The 12,542-nt window shown below is 42.8% G+C and overlaps 1 protein-coding gene across 1 annotated transcript in view; it reads right to left on the bottom strand.

Moving 5' to 3' along the window:
- TDRD3 (tudor domain containing 3) overlaps positions 1–12,542 on the bottom strand; it is a 271,283-nt gene that overhangs the window by 84,778 nt on the left and 173,963 nt on the right. Inside the window, exon 5 of the mRNA XM_066581368.1 lies at positions 6,787–6,928. Within this exon, the coding sequence (XP_066437465.1) occupies positions 6,787–6,928 (142 nt within the window). The remainder of the gene's footprint in view (positions 1–6,786; positions 6,929–12,542) is intronic.

Consider the following 12,542-nt stretch of genomic DNA (forward strand, 5'->3'; position numbering starts at 1 on the left):
AAAAACAATCAAGTATAATAAGCATGAAAATAAGTATAATAAGCATCAGTGACAGACTAGTTCAGGAGAAGGAAAGTTTTCGCCCGCAAGGGACTTCAACCTACAAGGAAGGGAAACATAATCTACAGCAGATACCTGGACGGACCGATAGAAGTGCACGTGTGCACACTCCACTGGAATTCAATGGAGCTAATCTGCGGCTTTTCAGAATCCTTAAAGGGGTTTTGCTACTTTTTTCCCATTGATGATCTATTCTCAGGTCATCAATAGCACATTGGCAGGGATCAGCCGCTTGTGATCCTTCCCAATCTGCTGATCATCGGTCCCACTGTCAGTGCAGCTGGGCTAGACATTAGTGGTCCCAATTAAATTAATGGAAGAGAAGCCATCTATTAGACTTCTGCCCCCTCACTGGTCAGCGGTGTAAGTTTAGTAAACAGCTTCACTCCCATTGATTTTAAGCCGGCTAAGACACTTCCGGCCATGACCACCAATGCAAATATCTGGCTTTGCTACTATGACAGTGGGATGAAAGACCAGCTTCTCAGTGGAGGTCCCTGCCAATCTGCTATTGATAAGCTGTCCAAGTATAAGCCGAAACCCTGTCCATCAGGTGGCTTGTAGCACATTTACATACTGTAAGCACGGATATCCTGCGTCTGCCTGCACCTTCATGTCAAGAGAAGGTAGGGTCTTTCCTATCTATATGGGGCATATTGTCAGGACTGACTACCTTTGCACTAAAACAAATGGCTCTGCCTGTTGGATCCTCTTTATACTAACCACAGGAAACACACTTTCCACACGTACTGGGGCTGAGTTTATTTGGCACAATTTATCGTCATCCGAGTAGTTTACTGACAATGCGGACAGAAAGAGCCTAGTCAACTCTGCTTCACTTGTGGATCCCAGCTACACCATCTATTTCTTTTAAGTAATGACGATGGATCATGCCATTATGAAGGAAGCAGCTTTGGAAATGAAATTCGCAGTAAGAACTAGTCCGATATTCAAAAGAGTAAAAACTAAGTATAAGACAGCACTTTCCATCGTGTTGCATAATACATCAACCCATTCTAATACAACTGATCTTCAGACCATATGCTTAGACTATTACTCTGGCTTTATGCAGAGGGACAGGGTCTTTTATCTGCTTGCAGGGTTTGAAGTACTTACACGGTATTACAATACTTATGTACGCATCGCTAATGTTATGGAAGAACGTTACTGGAGAATATCCCAAATAAGCAATTTTTTTCTTTATTTTTAAATGACTGAAACGGTGTCTGTGATTTATCTAGGCAAACTTACAACACTGCCTTGGTATAAACTGTGCTGCCCTAAGATGCCTCTTAATAAATGTGTTACATCTTATGGCAGTCCCTGCACCAGAAATCAAACCTACACCAGCTGTAAACTGGCATAGATCTGCACCAGCTTCTAATATAAATTATGTGGGGCCATGGACTATCATACTCTCTCCCTGCAAACTATGCCCTCTTTAGGAAATGTGAACAGGGTGCAACAACCTAAAACATTGAGAATTGTTTTGCACAAAATCTGTACCAAAATTTGCAGTTTTTTTAACAGGAGAAAACTGAAGCATATGGGTTGATAAATCAGGACTAGAGATGAGCGAGCACACCCGTTTAGGGCTGATGCTCGATCGAGCATCGTTCTTGTCAAGTAACTGATTTCTCGACTGAGCACCATGCGGGGGAAGCACCGGGGGGATCTCTCTCTCTCCCCTCCCCCCGTCACATGGTGCTCAGTTGAATAATCAGTTACTCGACAAGACCGATGCTCGATCGAGCATCAGCCTTAACCCCTTGAGTGGCGGGTTTCCTACCACCCTGTCGTGCCCACCAGGGCAGGTTTTTTAAAATGGTCTAATCATTGAATTTCAACTAATTTTGCAGTTGCGTCTCAAGAGCCATAACTTTTTCATTTTTCCATTGACATGGCCATATAAGGGCTTGTTTTTTGCGGGACAAGTTGTGATTTTTTTAAACGGGGGAGGAAAAAAAGAAATGGGGAAAAAAGAAAAAAAAGGGGCCATGTCATTAAGGGGTTAAATAATGTATTAACTTCCTTCTCTGGGTCATTACGACGCATGGATACCACATGTGTGATTGTATTTTTGATTTTTTACAAAGTAAAGGGAGACAAGTGTTTTTATTATTTTTTTTTATAATTTTTTAACTTTTTTTTTTTAAATTTTTTTTTAAATTTTAATTTTTTGTCCCTTTAGGGGACTTCCACAGGGACCCATCAGGACCCCCTGATCACATTCCGGGGGTCCGATGGTGACAGCCCTTTACATGCTGCAGTGACAGCCCTTTACATGCTGCAGTCACATAGACTGCAGCATGTAAAGGGTTAACACAGCAGAGATCGGAGGTTTTCTCTGATCTCTGCTGTAAGAGCTACTACCTAGCTGTCCTCTGACAGCCAAGCAGCAAGCTCTCCCTGCCACAGAGACCATCGGCTTGCTTCTGACAAGCCGATGGTCTCTATGGCAACCTGTAAACAAAGTAGGATATTGCCGGCACATCGGCAATACCTTCTGCTGGTTTTTCAAAGTCCTGCACTGCTCTATGTGGGTCTGTGCAGGCAGAACACAGTGCCACAGCTTGTGGCATTGTGCTCTGCAGCTCCCATAGTGATACATAGCCCGGAAATCTTCCGGGCTATGTTGCTATGAGCAGTGGAGCTCGTCCCGGAAAATTTCCGGGCGTGCCACTCAAGGGGTTAAACGAGCGTGCTCGCTCATCTCTAATCAGGACCCATCATTCTTTTTTTTTTTTTTTTTTTTTTAAGTTTTGACTCTTGCAGAAAAAGTCTACTTACAGATCATTCTATAAAAGTACCATATTTTCATTTCTATGTATAATTTTACTCAACATGGGGAGAAATTTCATGTAAATTGGCCGCAGTTGTGGCATCTTCTTGGAGCAAATTAGATTGGCTAAACCCATGTACATCATTTGTCCTTGTGCAAATTAATGAGAGAGACTATTTAGGGATTAAAAACACACCTAAAGCACAATAGTAAATATGCAGACAATATAGCCCGGCGAACCAATTAGTCAGACAAAATGATAATGGATGGATGCCTCGAATGGATTAAACAGAACGTGCTTACAGCTCCTTCCAAGCAAATACACTTGTCTGGTGGAGAGGGACTCGGATTATTGCTGTAAGGGCTGTGAATGGGAAATGGAAGTATGCTAAATAAACAGCAAGTTGTTCTGTAGATGAAAATTAAAAACCTCATATTTATCATTCAGAAACATGAGGGAATGAAGCTTTTTGTGAAAGAAAACGGATGCAATTATAGACATAACGCTACAGGCAACGTCTGACTGCAAAATACTGTACATTATAATGCACTCCACTCAAAGGCCACTTTATTAGAGGCACTTGCCCTTTCATGATTGTAGCTCCCTGGTACAGAAATTAGACATGTGACCCAGGAGTACCGCAAAAAACATCAAGTGCGCAAGTTTTCTATGGATCAATGCCAGTGTGAATCCACATTGCAGTGGGAAAAGAGAGCAATCTGAGTGACTACAAATGAGGTATGGCCATCGGTGTTAGAGTATCTGGGGCTAGTAGAGACACTTTGTTGCACAACGGTGTCAAGCATACATAGAGAATGGTGTGATCAATGAAATCTATCCAGAGGAAGAGTATCCTGTGGACATACACAACTTGTTGAAGAAGAGGTTCAAAGGACGATGTGAAGAATTGATCTAAAGCATAGGTGGTGCAAGGTCAAGCAGATCCCAGCGGAGTACAACACTGGTGCTCCATCTGGGTTTTCCGAATGCACCACTGGTCATTCCTTATCATGGATGGGCTCTAACAGCTAATGGCCGGTTTGAGTGCCATTGCTTTCTAAGAAAAAAAAGAAAGCCAAAACTCCAGTGGGCAAAATAGCACAAAAATGGATTACAAGCAGTGGAAACACATTGCCAAGTCAGATGTAGCACAGAAAGGGTGTTACGTTCAGGACACAGTTTTTGTGGGCCAACAATTGACAGTCGGATGCTAATTACTTCTCCCTACATCAGTATCAGATGGCAGGTTCACTGATATCTTTGCTGAACTTGAAAATGACGCCCTGTGGTTTTTCAGGTCACATAAGTGAGGGAGTAAAAGTTCCACGTCAACCAATAAAAAGAATGGGAGTGATAATGTCAGAGGTATGACCGAACATTTTTCTCCTCAAGCTTCAGTTAGGAGACCAAAGTGGCAGTGGAGCTCAAACCTTGGGGATAAATTAATTCTAAAAACACCTCTATTTCCTCTTTTAGTATTCATATAAATCCTCATAAATCTCACAGCAGAAACGTAACTTGAAGCTCCTGGGCCCCAATGCAAAATCTGTAACAGGGCCCCCAACTATAATGCTTTATTCATAGTACTGGGCTCGCTATATGGAGAAGAGAGGCCTTATGGGCCCCCTAAGCCTCCTGGGCTCGGGTGCAACCGCATCCCCTGCATCCTCTATAGTTACGCCCATGTCTCACAGTGATAAATTAAAAGCAGCAAGCATGCAGCAACAATTTCCTACAATGCAATTATATGATTCTTTCTTCTGCAAACCCGAAACGTGCAGGTTCAGGTCTGTGAAGGAAGCATTTTATCGATGACAGGCCTTGGACAGTAGTAAGAAGTTTGAGGTCAATAGTCAATTTACACAGAATATGTGCAAAGCCGACTTTTAATTGCATCCTTAACTACACAGTTATCATGGCATACACAGGCCATGTCAACTGATAAGAGTTATCCCCAGCAGAAACAGATGCTCTGCAAATATCATCCTCATAATGAGGTTTTCATACTAGATCTGCAGCAATAATGGTGATCAGATGGGTGAGATCATTTTCGGATTGTGCCCAGCGATTACCATGTATTATAATGGTAATAGCGTGTAAACCCAGCCTAACACCAACAACCAGCCTCATTGTCCACAAACATGCACATTGTATAAATAAGTGCTAATGAGAACTACACAGTTGTATACAAGACATAGAGATAGAACTGAGATAGAGCTGAGGAATGAAGGTAAAACTGAGCAGCCGAGTTCCCAGAATTGCAATCACTGCACAGAATACAGCAGAGAAATAAACACTAAAGAAAAAGCACCAAACAGAAAAAAGAGAAGTGTAATCTGTTCGTCAGAAATTAAATCGCCAACTGGAAAAGCAACAATTTTGATCAGTGAAATAAAAAAAGCTGAATGGAATGTAACTGTACAGAAGCGTGACAAATCCAACAGGCACAACAAAATCATTAAAGCTCGATTCTTGCCACACCGCACAAATATGTGTTTTTATGTATCATAATGAGAAGCATATAAAATATGGATGAAAAAGGTTCACACAGCAAACCTATCAGACACACCTATAGATTTCCTCTAAGTACCAAGAGACCAACTACAAATCACTGACTCAATAGTATAGGACACCGACACGACTGGTTAAGATGTACCCCCAGACCCAGGACATGTGCTGGAGATGCTCACAGGGGAGGGGCAGTTTTCTACATATATGGTGGTCTTGCTCTTTGATGGAGAACCACTGTGGCAAGAGGTTATCAACCTACACAACACAGTATATAGAGATGCAATGACTCTCCGGAAGCAGCCCTAATATGGAGAAGCTGAATTTAGGTTTATAATAAAAGAAGAGACACAAATCATTAATAATTCCTTATCTTCGTCCATCATCGTTAACCACAACAAACTAAATCTTGTAAGCCGCCTTCTTCCCCCATCACCCAGGACACAGGAGGGTAATCCAAGCAAGTCCCAGTCTCATATTTAACTTTAGTAGTACTAAGGAAAGCCAAAATGCTCCATGTTACTAAGTCTATCTGAGAAAATGAGCTGTGTAGAGGCGTAGCTAGTCTTTCCTTCACCCAGGGCAATAAAATACCAATATACAATTCACAGGATTTTTACATCTCCAAAAATCAAGCCATTCAAAATCCACAAGATAGCTTTCATTGGCCCCAGAGACCGAACACTACCCCATAAGAGGAGAAGTGAGAAAAGAGAGGGGGGGGGGGGGCTAGAACCCTATCACAATCATCCCCAAGGATCCTTTAACTTTATAGTACTTATTAGTTGGCTTAGTTTATGCAATATTTGGTACCAAAATCGAAGAACACGTTTTGGGGCATGATGGCGCATTTAAGCCAGACCTCTTTTCTATGAAGCCACACCCCCTGTCATGGGGCCTCTCCCCCTTTTAGGGACAAAGCAACTAAAAAAAAAAAGTGTCTGAAAGTGTCTAAAGTACGTTGTATAATGTGGTGCAAAAAGCATGTAGTAGTTTCTGGCAAAATTCACGCCAAATAACACATTTTAATCAGGAAATCTGCATTATTTTTCCAACCTCTACTTGCCCCCAATGATATATAAAACATGCCTGTCATGATCGATTTGTTCCAACTGAACTCTAGATGAATGTGTGGGCAGTATTTCAGAGCTCATAATAAATGTAAGTATTTTTCTTAGTGTTTCTGTTTCACCACACATGCTCTGTAAAATTCTCCAAAAAGGCTGTAATGAAATTGGCTCCAAGTCTGAATCATCACACTGCCTGCAGTCTATGCCTTTCACTAGCATCGCTTGCTGGAGTAAATAGGCAAACACTGTTATAAAGGGCAATAATGGATGCATGCTTCCAAAAGGATACTCATTCTCTGCCTGGAAGAGTCAATTTAATAACACATCCAGCAACAAGAGCTCAAAGTGATTTGTGTTAGCCTCACCCTCTGTAGTTCCCATTTCTCTATGAGCGGTTCCACTTCACCTCCAAGCACGACAGTGTTGGTGTCATCCAAAAGCAAGCATCCATTTTTCACTTCAACAGTTCCTAATAGCTTTATTTTTGTGCCAGGTGGAGTGTTCAGGCTAGGAGGGAAGAAAGAGACGTAGAATATAATTAAAATGCTGGATTTGTGTACAAGCTGCCAAGAAATACAATAATCAATTCTAATTTTCTTCTAAATGGATACAAAAAAACAAATGTAACAATATGAGCAGTCAGGAAACACAAGTACACGGCCCGCAAATACTGCAATCAGCAGTTAAAGTATATACTGCAACGGTTTAAGGTTTACTTGCTGAAAAATACTGTAGGTACAAACACATTAGAAGCAATTACAAGGTCAATGAAGTTATGACAGTAGAACATATGGTAAACCCCATCATGCAAGCAAAACACAGCGCAAGCAATTATAGGCTCTTCTAATACAATGCAGGTCTTCTACAATAGGACTACTCTGCCGGTTTTGCCTGCAGTAGTTCTACATTACATGAGAACAAGCAGCATTACTCAGGCAGAACACAAAATTCATGAGTGTTCAATGAAGTCTACTGTATATAGTGATTAGACAATGGATCTACTTATTCAGCAAACGGTGTCAGATTTTACACTGTCTGCAAGAATATCCATCCTTGGGCCCAGAACTAGTACAGAAAAGGTGTGTCCCGGACAATCCTTGTAAAGTGCATGAGATATTATACGTATATAGCACCTAGAAGGAGTTGCTGTAAAACTCAGCATGTAGTTACATCTCAGGCAGACATGATTAGAGTTGTGGGGTGATAAGATGAACAGTCTTGCCAACTGAGGTCCTAAGATTGGTTCTACCCTTGGCCTATAAAAGGCTCCCAGAGGCTTCCTGTGTGCAGTGGAACTCTTTTTGAACTTGTGTAGAGCTTGTTGATCCCTAGACGCCTCTACAACAATATATTGTTGATCAGTCAGAGTTTGGGAGGGGATGCATTATTGGCATGCAAAAAGATGGATGGTCATGTTGAAGAAATGCTCGCCACCCGGGCTGTTGTGATGAGGCGTTGGGACCAGTGGATGGATAAAGGCACACACACAAGGTGACCAGGCACAGATCGCCTTCGGGAGACCACCAGTAGAGAGGATCGACGAGCAGCTTCAATTGTTTCGTTGTCGCCATCCAGAGACACGTGCCAACATCTTTACAGGCACCTGTGTCTGCCGGAACCATTTCAAGGCGTTTGGCTGCAGGACGAGTGGCCTCAGCCACACACAGCAAGGGTATCACAGGAGGAATGCCTCCACAACATTGCCACACTTCCGTGGCCTGCCCGGTTTCCAGATTTATCGCCAATAGAATATGTATGGGACCATCTCGGATGCCAACTTTGACAGCCTGCATGATTGAGAGGCTCAGTAGCAGGAAATCTGGACTGCAGGATACCATAGGAACCTGTATACTCTCATGCCCGCCCATATTAGATCTTGCGTCCAAGCTAGAGATGGCCCACCAGGGTATTAGAGCCTCCATGCCCGCCCATATCACATCTTGTATCCAAGCTACAGTTGGTCAAACAGGGTACTGGAGCCTCCATGCCCGCATGTATCACATCTTGTATCCAAGCTAGAGGCGGTACAACAGATTACTAGAGCCCCTATGCCCGCCCATATCATATCTTGCATCCAAGCTAGAGACGGTACAAAAGGGTACTAGAGCCTGCATGCCCACCCGTATCACATATTGTATCAAAGCTAGAGGCAGTACAACAGGGTACTAGAGCCTCCATGCCCGCTTGTATCACATATTGCATCCAAGCTAGAGGCAGTCCAACAGGGTACTAGAGCCACCATGCCCGCCCATATCAAATCTTGTATCCAAGCTAGAGGCGGTCCAACAGTGTACTAGAGCCTCCATGCCCACACGTAGCACATATTGTATCCAAGGTAGAGGCGGTACACTAGAGCCTCCATGCCCGGCCGTATCACATCTCATGTCCAAGCTACAGGCGGTACAACAGGGCACTAGAGCATCTATTCAACAATTCATTTTTTCACAATAAATTATCTTTTACTCTGATATTGTAATCACTTATTTATATCAACGTTACAATCACACATAGAAAGTTTAATTGGATTCCGACAACTCCTCCCAGCTGATAGCTCTTACACATTATGCTCGCTAGAGATCCTCGCTCCTCCCAGCAGACTCTATAAATGCCAGAGGATATTTTAGGCTGGGTTCACACGGGACGGATTTGCTGCGGAATTCTCGCGGATTGGCCGCACCAAAAATCCAAGAGAATTCCGCTGGAAAACCGTAGTTGCGGGTTTTAGAGCGGCTTTGCAGCCTGCATTTCTACTGCGGCCATCTCTCCCCATAGAGAGGCGAGAGGCCGCTGTGGGGGGAAAAATAATGACATGCTGCGTATTTAATTTTCGCGCCGCATTGCTGTTTCTGCACCGGATTGGCCGCAGCGTGTAGACGAGATTTCTGCAAAATCTCGTCCACTTTGCTAGCTAATCCCGGGATTAGGAGCCGCGTGCGGAATTTCCGTGTGACCTATTTGCACGGAAATTCCGCAGCAAATCCGTCCCGTGTGAACCCAGCCTTAAAGTTCTTACACAATATACTTCTATATTATTTTTCAATTACTTTCAATATATAGTTTTAACAATAATAAACTTCCTTAGGGTGAATGCAGACAGCCGGGTCAGATCACGCTGTGAGAATTCTCGCAGCGGGATGCAACCCGGGCCCCTGTAGTGCACAGCCACACATGCGCAGTGCAGAGCCAGCGCGAGGCTAGCACAGAAATAGGACATGCAGCGATTTGTTTACCAAATCGTGGCTGTCTGCATAAGATTGCATAAACCAATGCAATCCTATGGCAGTGTGCATGGGCGGAAATTCTGCGGGAAATCTCACTGCAAAATTTCCGCCTGTGTGCATTCACCCTTACGCAGACACTGATATCGGATATAGATGTATAACAAACCAGTAATAATAGAGAGTATACAATGCAAAAAAACAAGGTCCCAGATAAATTGCACTTGCTTGTCTGATCCCCCCGTGGACATGAGGCCAAACTGTTTCTGCTGAAAGATGGATGAATTAAGTATAATAGTAATTATTAGTTTGTGCTTGAGCAACAGTGAAGGCAAGTACCATAAGTTGGCCATTAAGACCCTCATACACCAACAACTGTCGGCAGAACAGTTGTTCATCCAACAGCTGTTTCCTCCGGCTCTCCAATAAACATGACCGTTCGGCTCAGCTGAGCATTTATGTGTTTAGGGAGGTAAGCCGCTCCCAGCGGGCTCAGGAGTTGGTGTATCTCCCTGGGAACAAAAGGATTGGTCGTTGAAATTCAATGTCACCAATGTTTCTTTCTTCTGACAGAGGAGGTTGAGCTGTCCTCATACATATTAGAGTCTTCTTGCTCCACAGTTATTGGTAGGTTTGGATAACCGATCTGTAATATGTATAAGGCCCTTTAGGGCGTATAAATGAAAGCACCTCAGTAAGGGATGAATAGCGTAACCAGGTGTGGCAGAAAATGACAAAGTATAAGCAATAAAATATGCATGTGAACAGTGAGAAGTGAGCTGTACAAGTACTTCTTACGACTCAAAAAGTTTCGGATTTCCATCCAAACTTTGGGCCTTTCACAATGTATTATGGAGGGCCCTAGTTTCCGCTGCTCTTCAGGAGTGACAAGGGTTGCTACTACAGTGACACAACAAAATCTACTCTAACACGTCTCGTACTTTATGCTACAAAATCCTGTTTAAACAAGAAAACCTATTTTACATTCTTGCCTTCACATTGTGCTTTGCTATAGACTCAGGATAGACAGAGACAGCAGCCATTTACGCATTGGAATGTTGCAGCTCCTACATCCATTACTTTAGTTCTGTAGAAGTGACATTGCTGCTACATTCTATCCGACAGCTCAGCATTATCTAAGATACCGTACATTCTGAAATAAAGAAAGTGCTTTTCATTTCACTGATAAATGCGGATTCTCGGTTATAGTTTGACCTTTCCCCAAGTCTTTTCATTGTGGGATCTGCAGTGCATCATAACCAACCAATAGCTTAATATACAAAAACGACACTAAACAATCACAGAAAATAGGGCAGCTAAAAATCAACAAGAACATAAAGAGCGGCTTGGGATATGGTTGGCGAATCACTAAGTTCTTGAAATATTTTCTCTTTATTTTGCAGATAGAAAACCAGTGTAATGCTCATAACACAAAGATTCCACACAATGGGTCATAAGGCTCATCTGATTCAACACCCTGAAGTGACTGAAGTAGGACTGTTTATGTGCCAATATGCAGGCTCTATGGGAAATGCACACAGGATAGATCCTATAGAAAACCTAGGACATACAGTAATCTGCTTACAGCCTCTAAAAGTACTTATCTCCTCTAACACTGGCTTCACAACTTGAAAAGGCAGTGATTTCATTTTTAAAATTATGTAAACTAGTCCACAAAAATAAGCCTTACCCTGCTTTTAAGGGGAAAGGGGGGCTTGAAATATAAGCCCTCCCCAAAAAATAGGTACTAGCTACATACACTACATGAAAAAAACCCATAAAACAATACTCACCTAGCGAGTGGCATTCGTGCCCCTTACGCTGGGCTGCGGCAGTCTTCCCTGTAGTCCTCAGCACTGAGCAAGCATTCTCTTGCTGGTAACGGGGCTTGAATACCTCACCTACAGCAAGAGATTGCTGTGATTGGATGATGAGCGAAATGGATCAGCCAATCACAGCTGGCGCCATTCAGTGAATGACATCATTGAATGTTACAGTACATGTTTACCAGGAGCATGTATGGTGGCATATGTACAGTTACCCAGTGGTCTCTGATTGGCAGCAGACGATACCTGACTTCCGCTGGTCCGTCTACCCGAAAGTCGCAACAATACCGGCGGCAGCTCTCAGATGCACCCCAAGGCTCCAGGACAGGATATTATGGCCTTTTTCTATTTTATTTAAGGCTGTGCCAAGGCGGCGGACGGGTTTTTGTGTAATGACAAAACCCCTTTAAGGAAGTGCTCACCTTACCCATGAAATAACATTTCTGGAGCATCTTTTCCCATAGCTCTGCTTTGCTTCGTTCTTCCAGAACGTTTGTGAATAAAGTGACTGGGCCTAACCATTCCCCTATTCAGAAGGGTGTGTCCTAACAGTCCGCACTGATCAGATAGCATTAGTCTGTATGAGGGCACCCTGACTGGTTACACCCAGTTGTCGATTTACTCAAATTTCTTGGAGGAACTTCACAACACAGAGTACTATAAAAAGGAACTCTGGAATTGATGCAGTATGGGGAATACAAGTAGTTACTGAGATCGACTTGTCAGTAGAGATGACAAACAGCTTAAAAATAAAAAAGGAAATGTCAAGGCTTTAGTGAATTCGATTATCAAAATGTCTGTAGTATAATACTATCATCATAATTACTCCCTTTTAAGTGTTAGTCGTTCAAATAATACGTCTAAAGGGCTATGCGAAAATTTAAATTCCCATCGCTGTCCTGTGGATCCATTTACGGCAGATTGTTTCCTATAAATGGCATGCTCATAGGGAACCAACAAAGGATATAATTTCCCCTCTGTCCTTCCTATCAGTGTGATTTCAAAACCAGCAATATATTGCTCATAATGCATTCTGCTTAATAAATGACCTCACAACATGTACAAGACCGCTTTAAA

Source organism: Eleutherodactylus coqui, chromosome 1 (assembly GCF_035609145.1).
Source record: "Eleutherodactylus coqui strain aEleCoq1 chromosome 1, aEleCoq1.hap1, whole genome shotgun sequence".
In the NCBI taxonomy this organism is placed as follows: domain Eukaryota; kingdom Metazoa; phylum Chordata; class Amphibia; order Anura; family Eleutherodactylidae; genus Eleutherodactylus; species Eleutherodactylus coqui.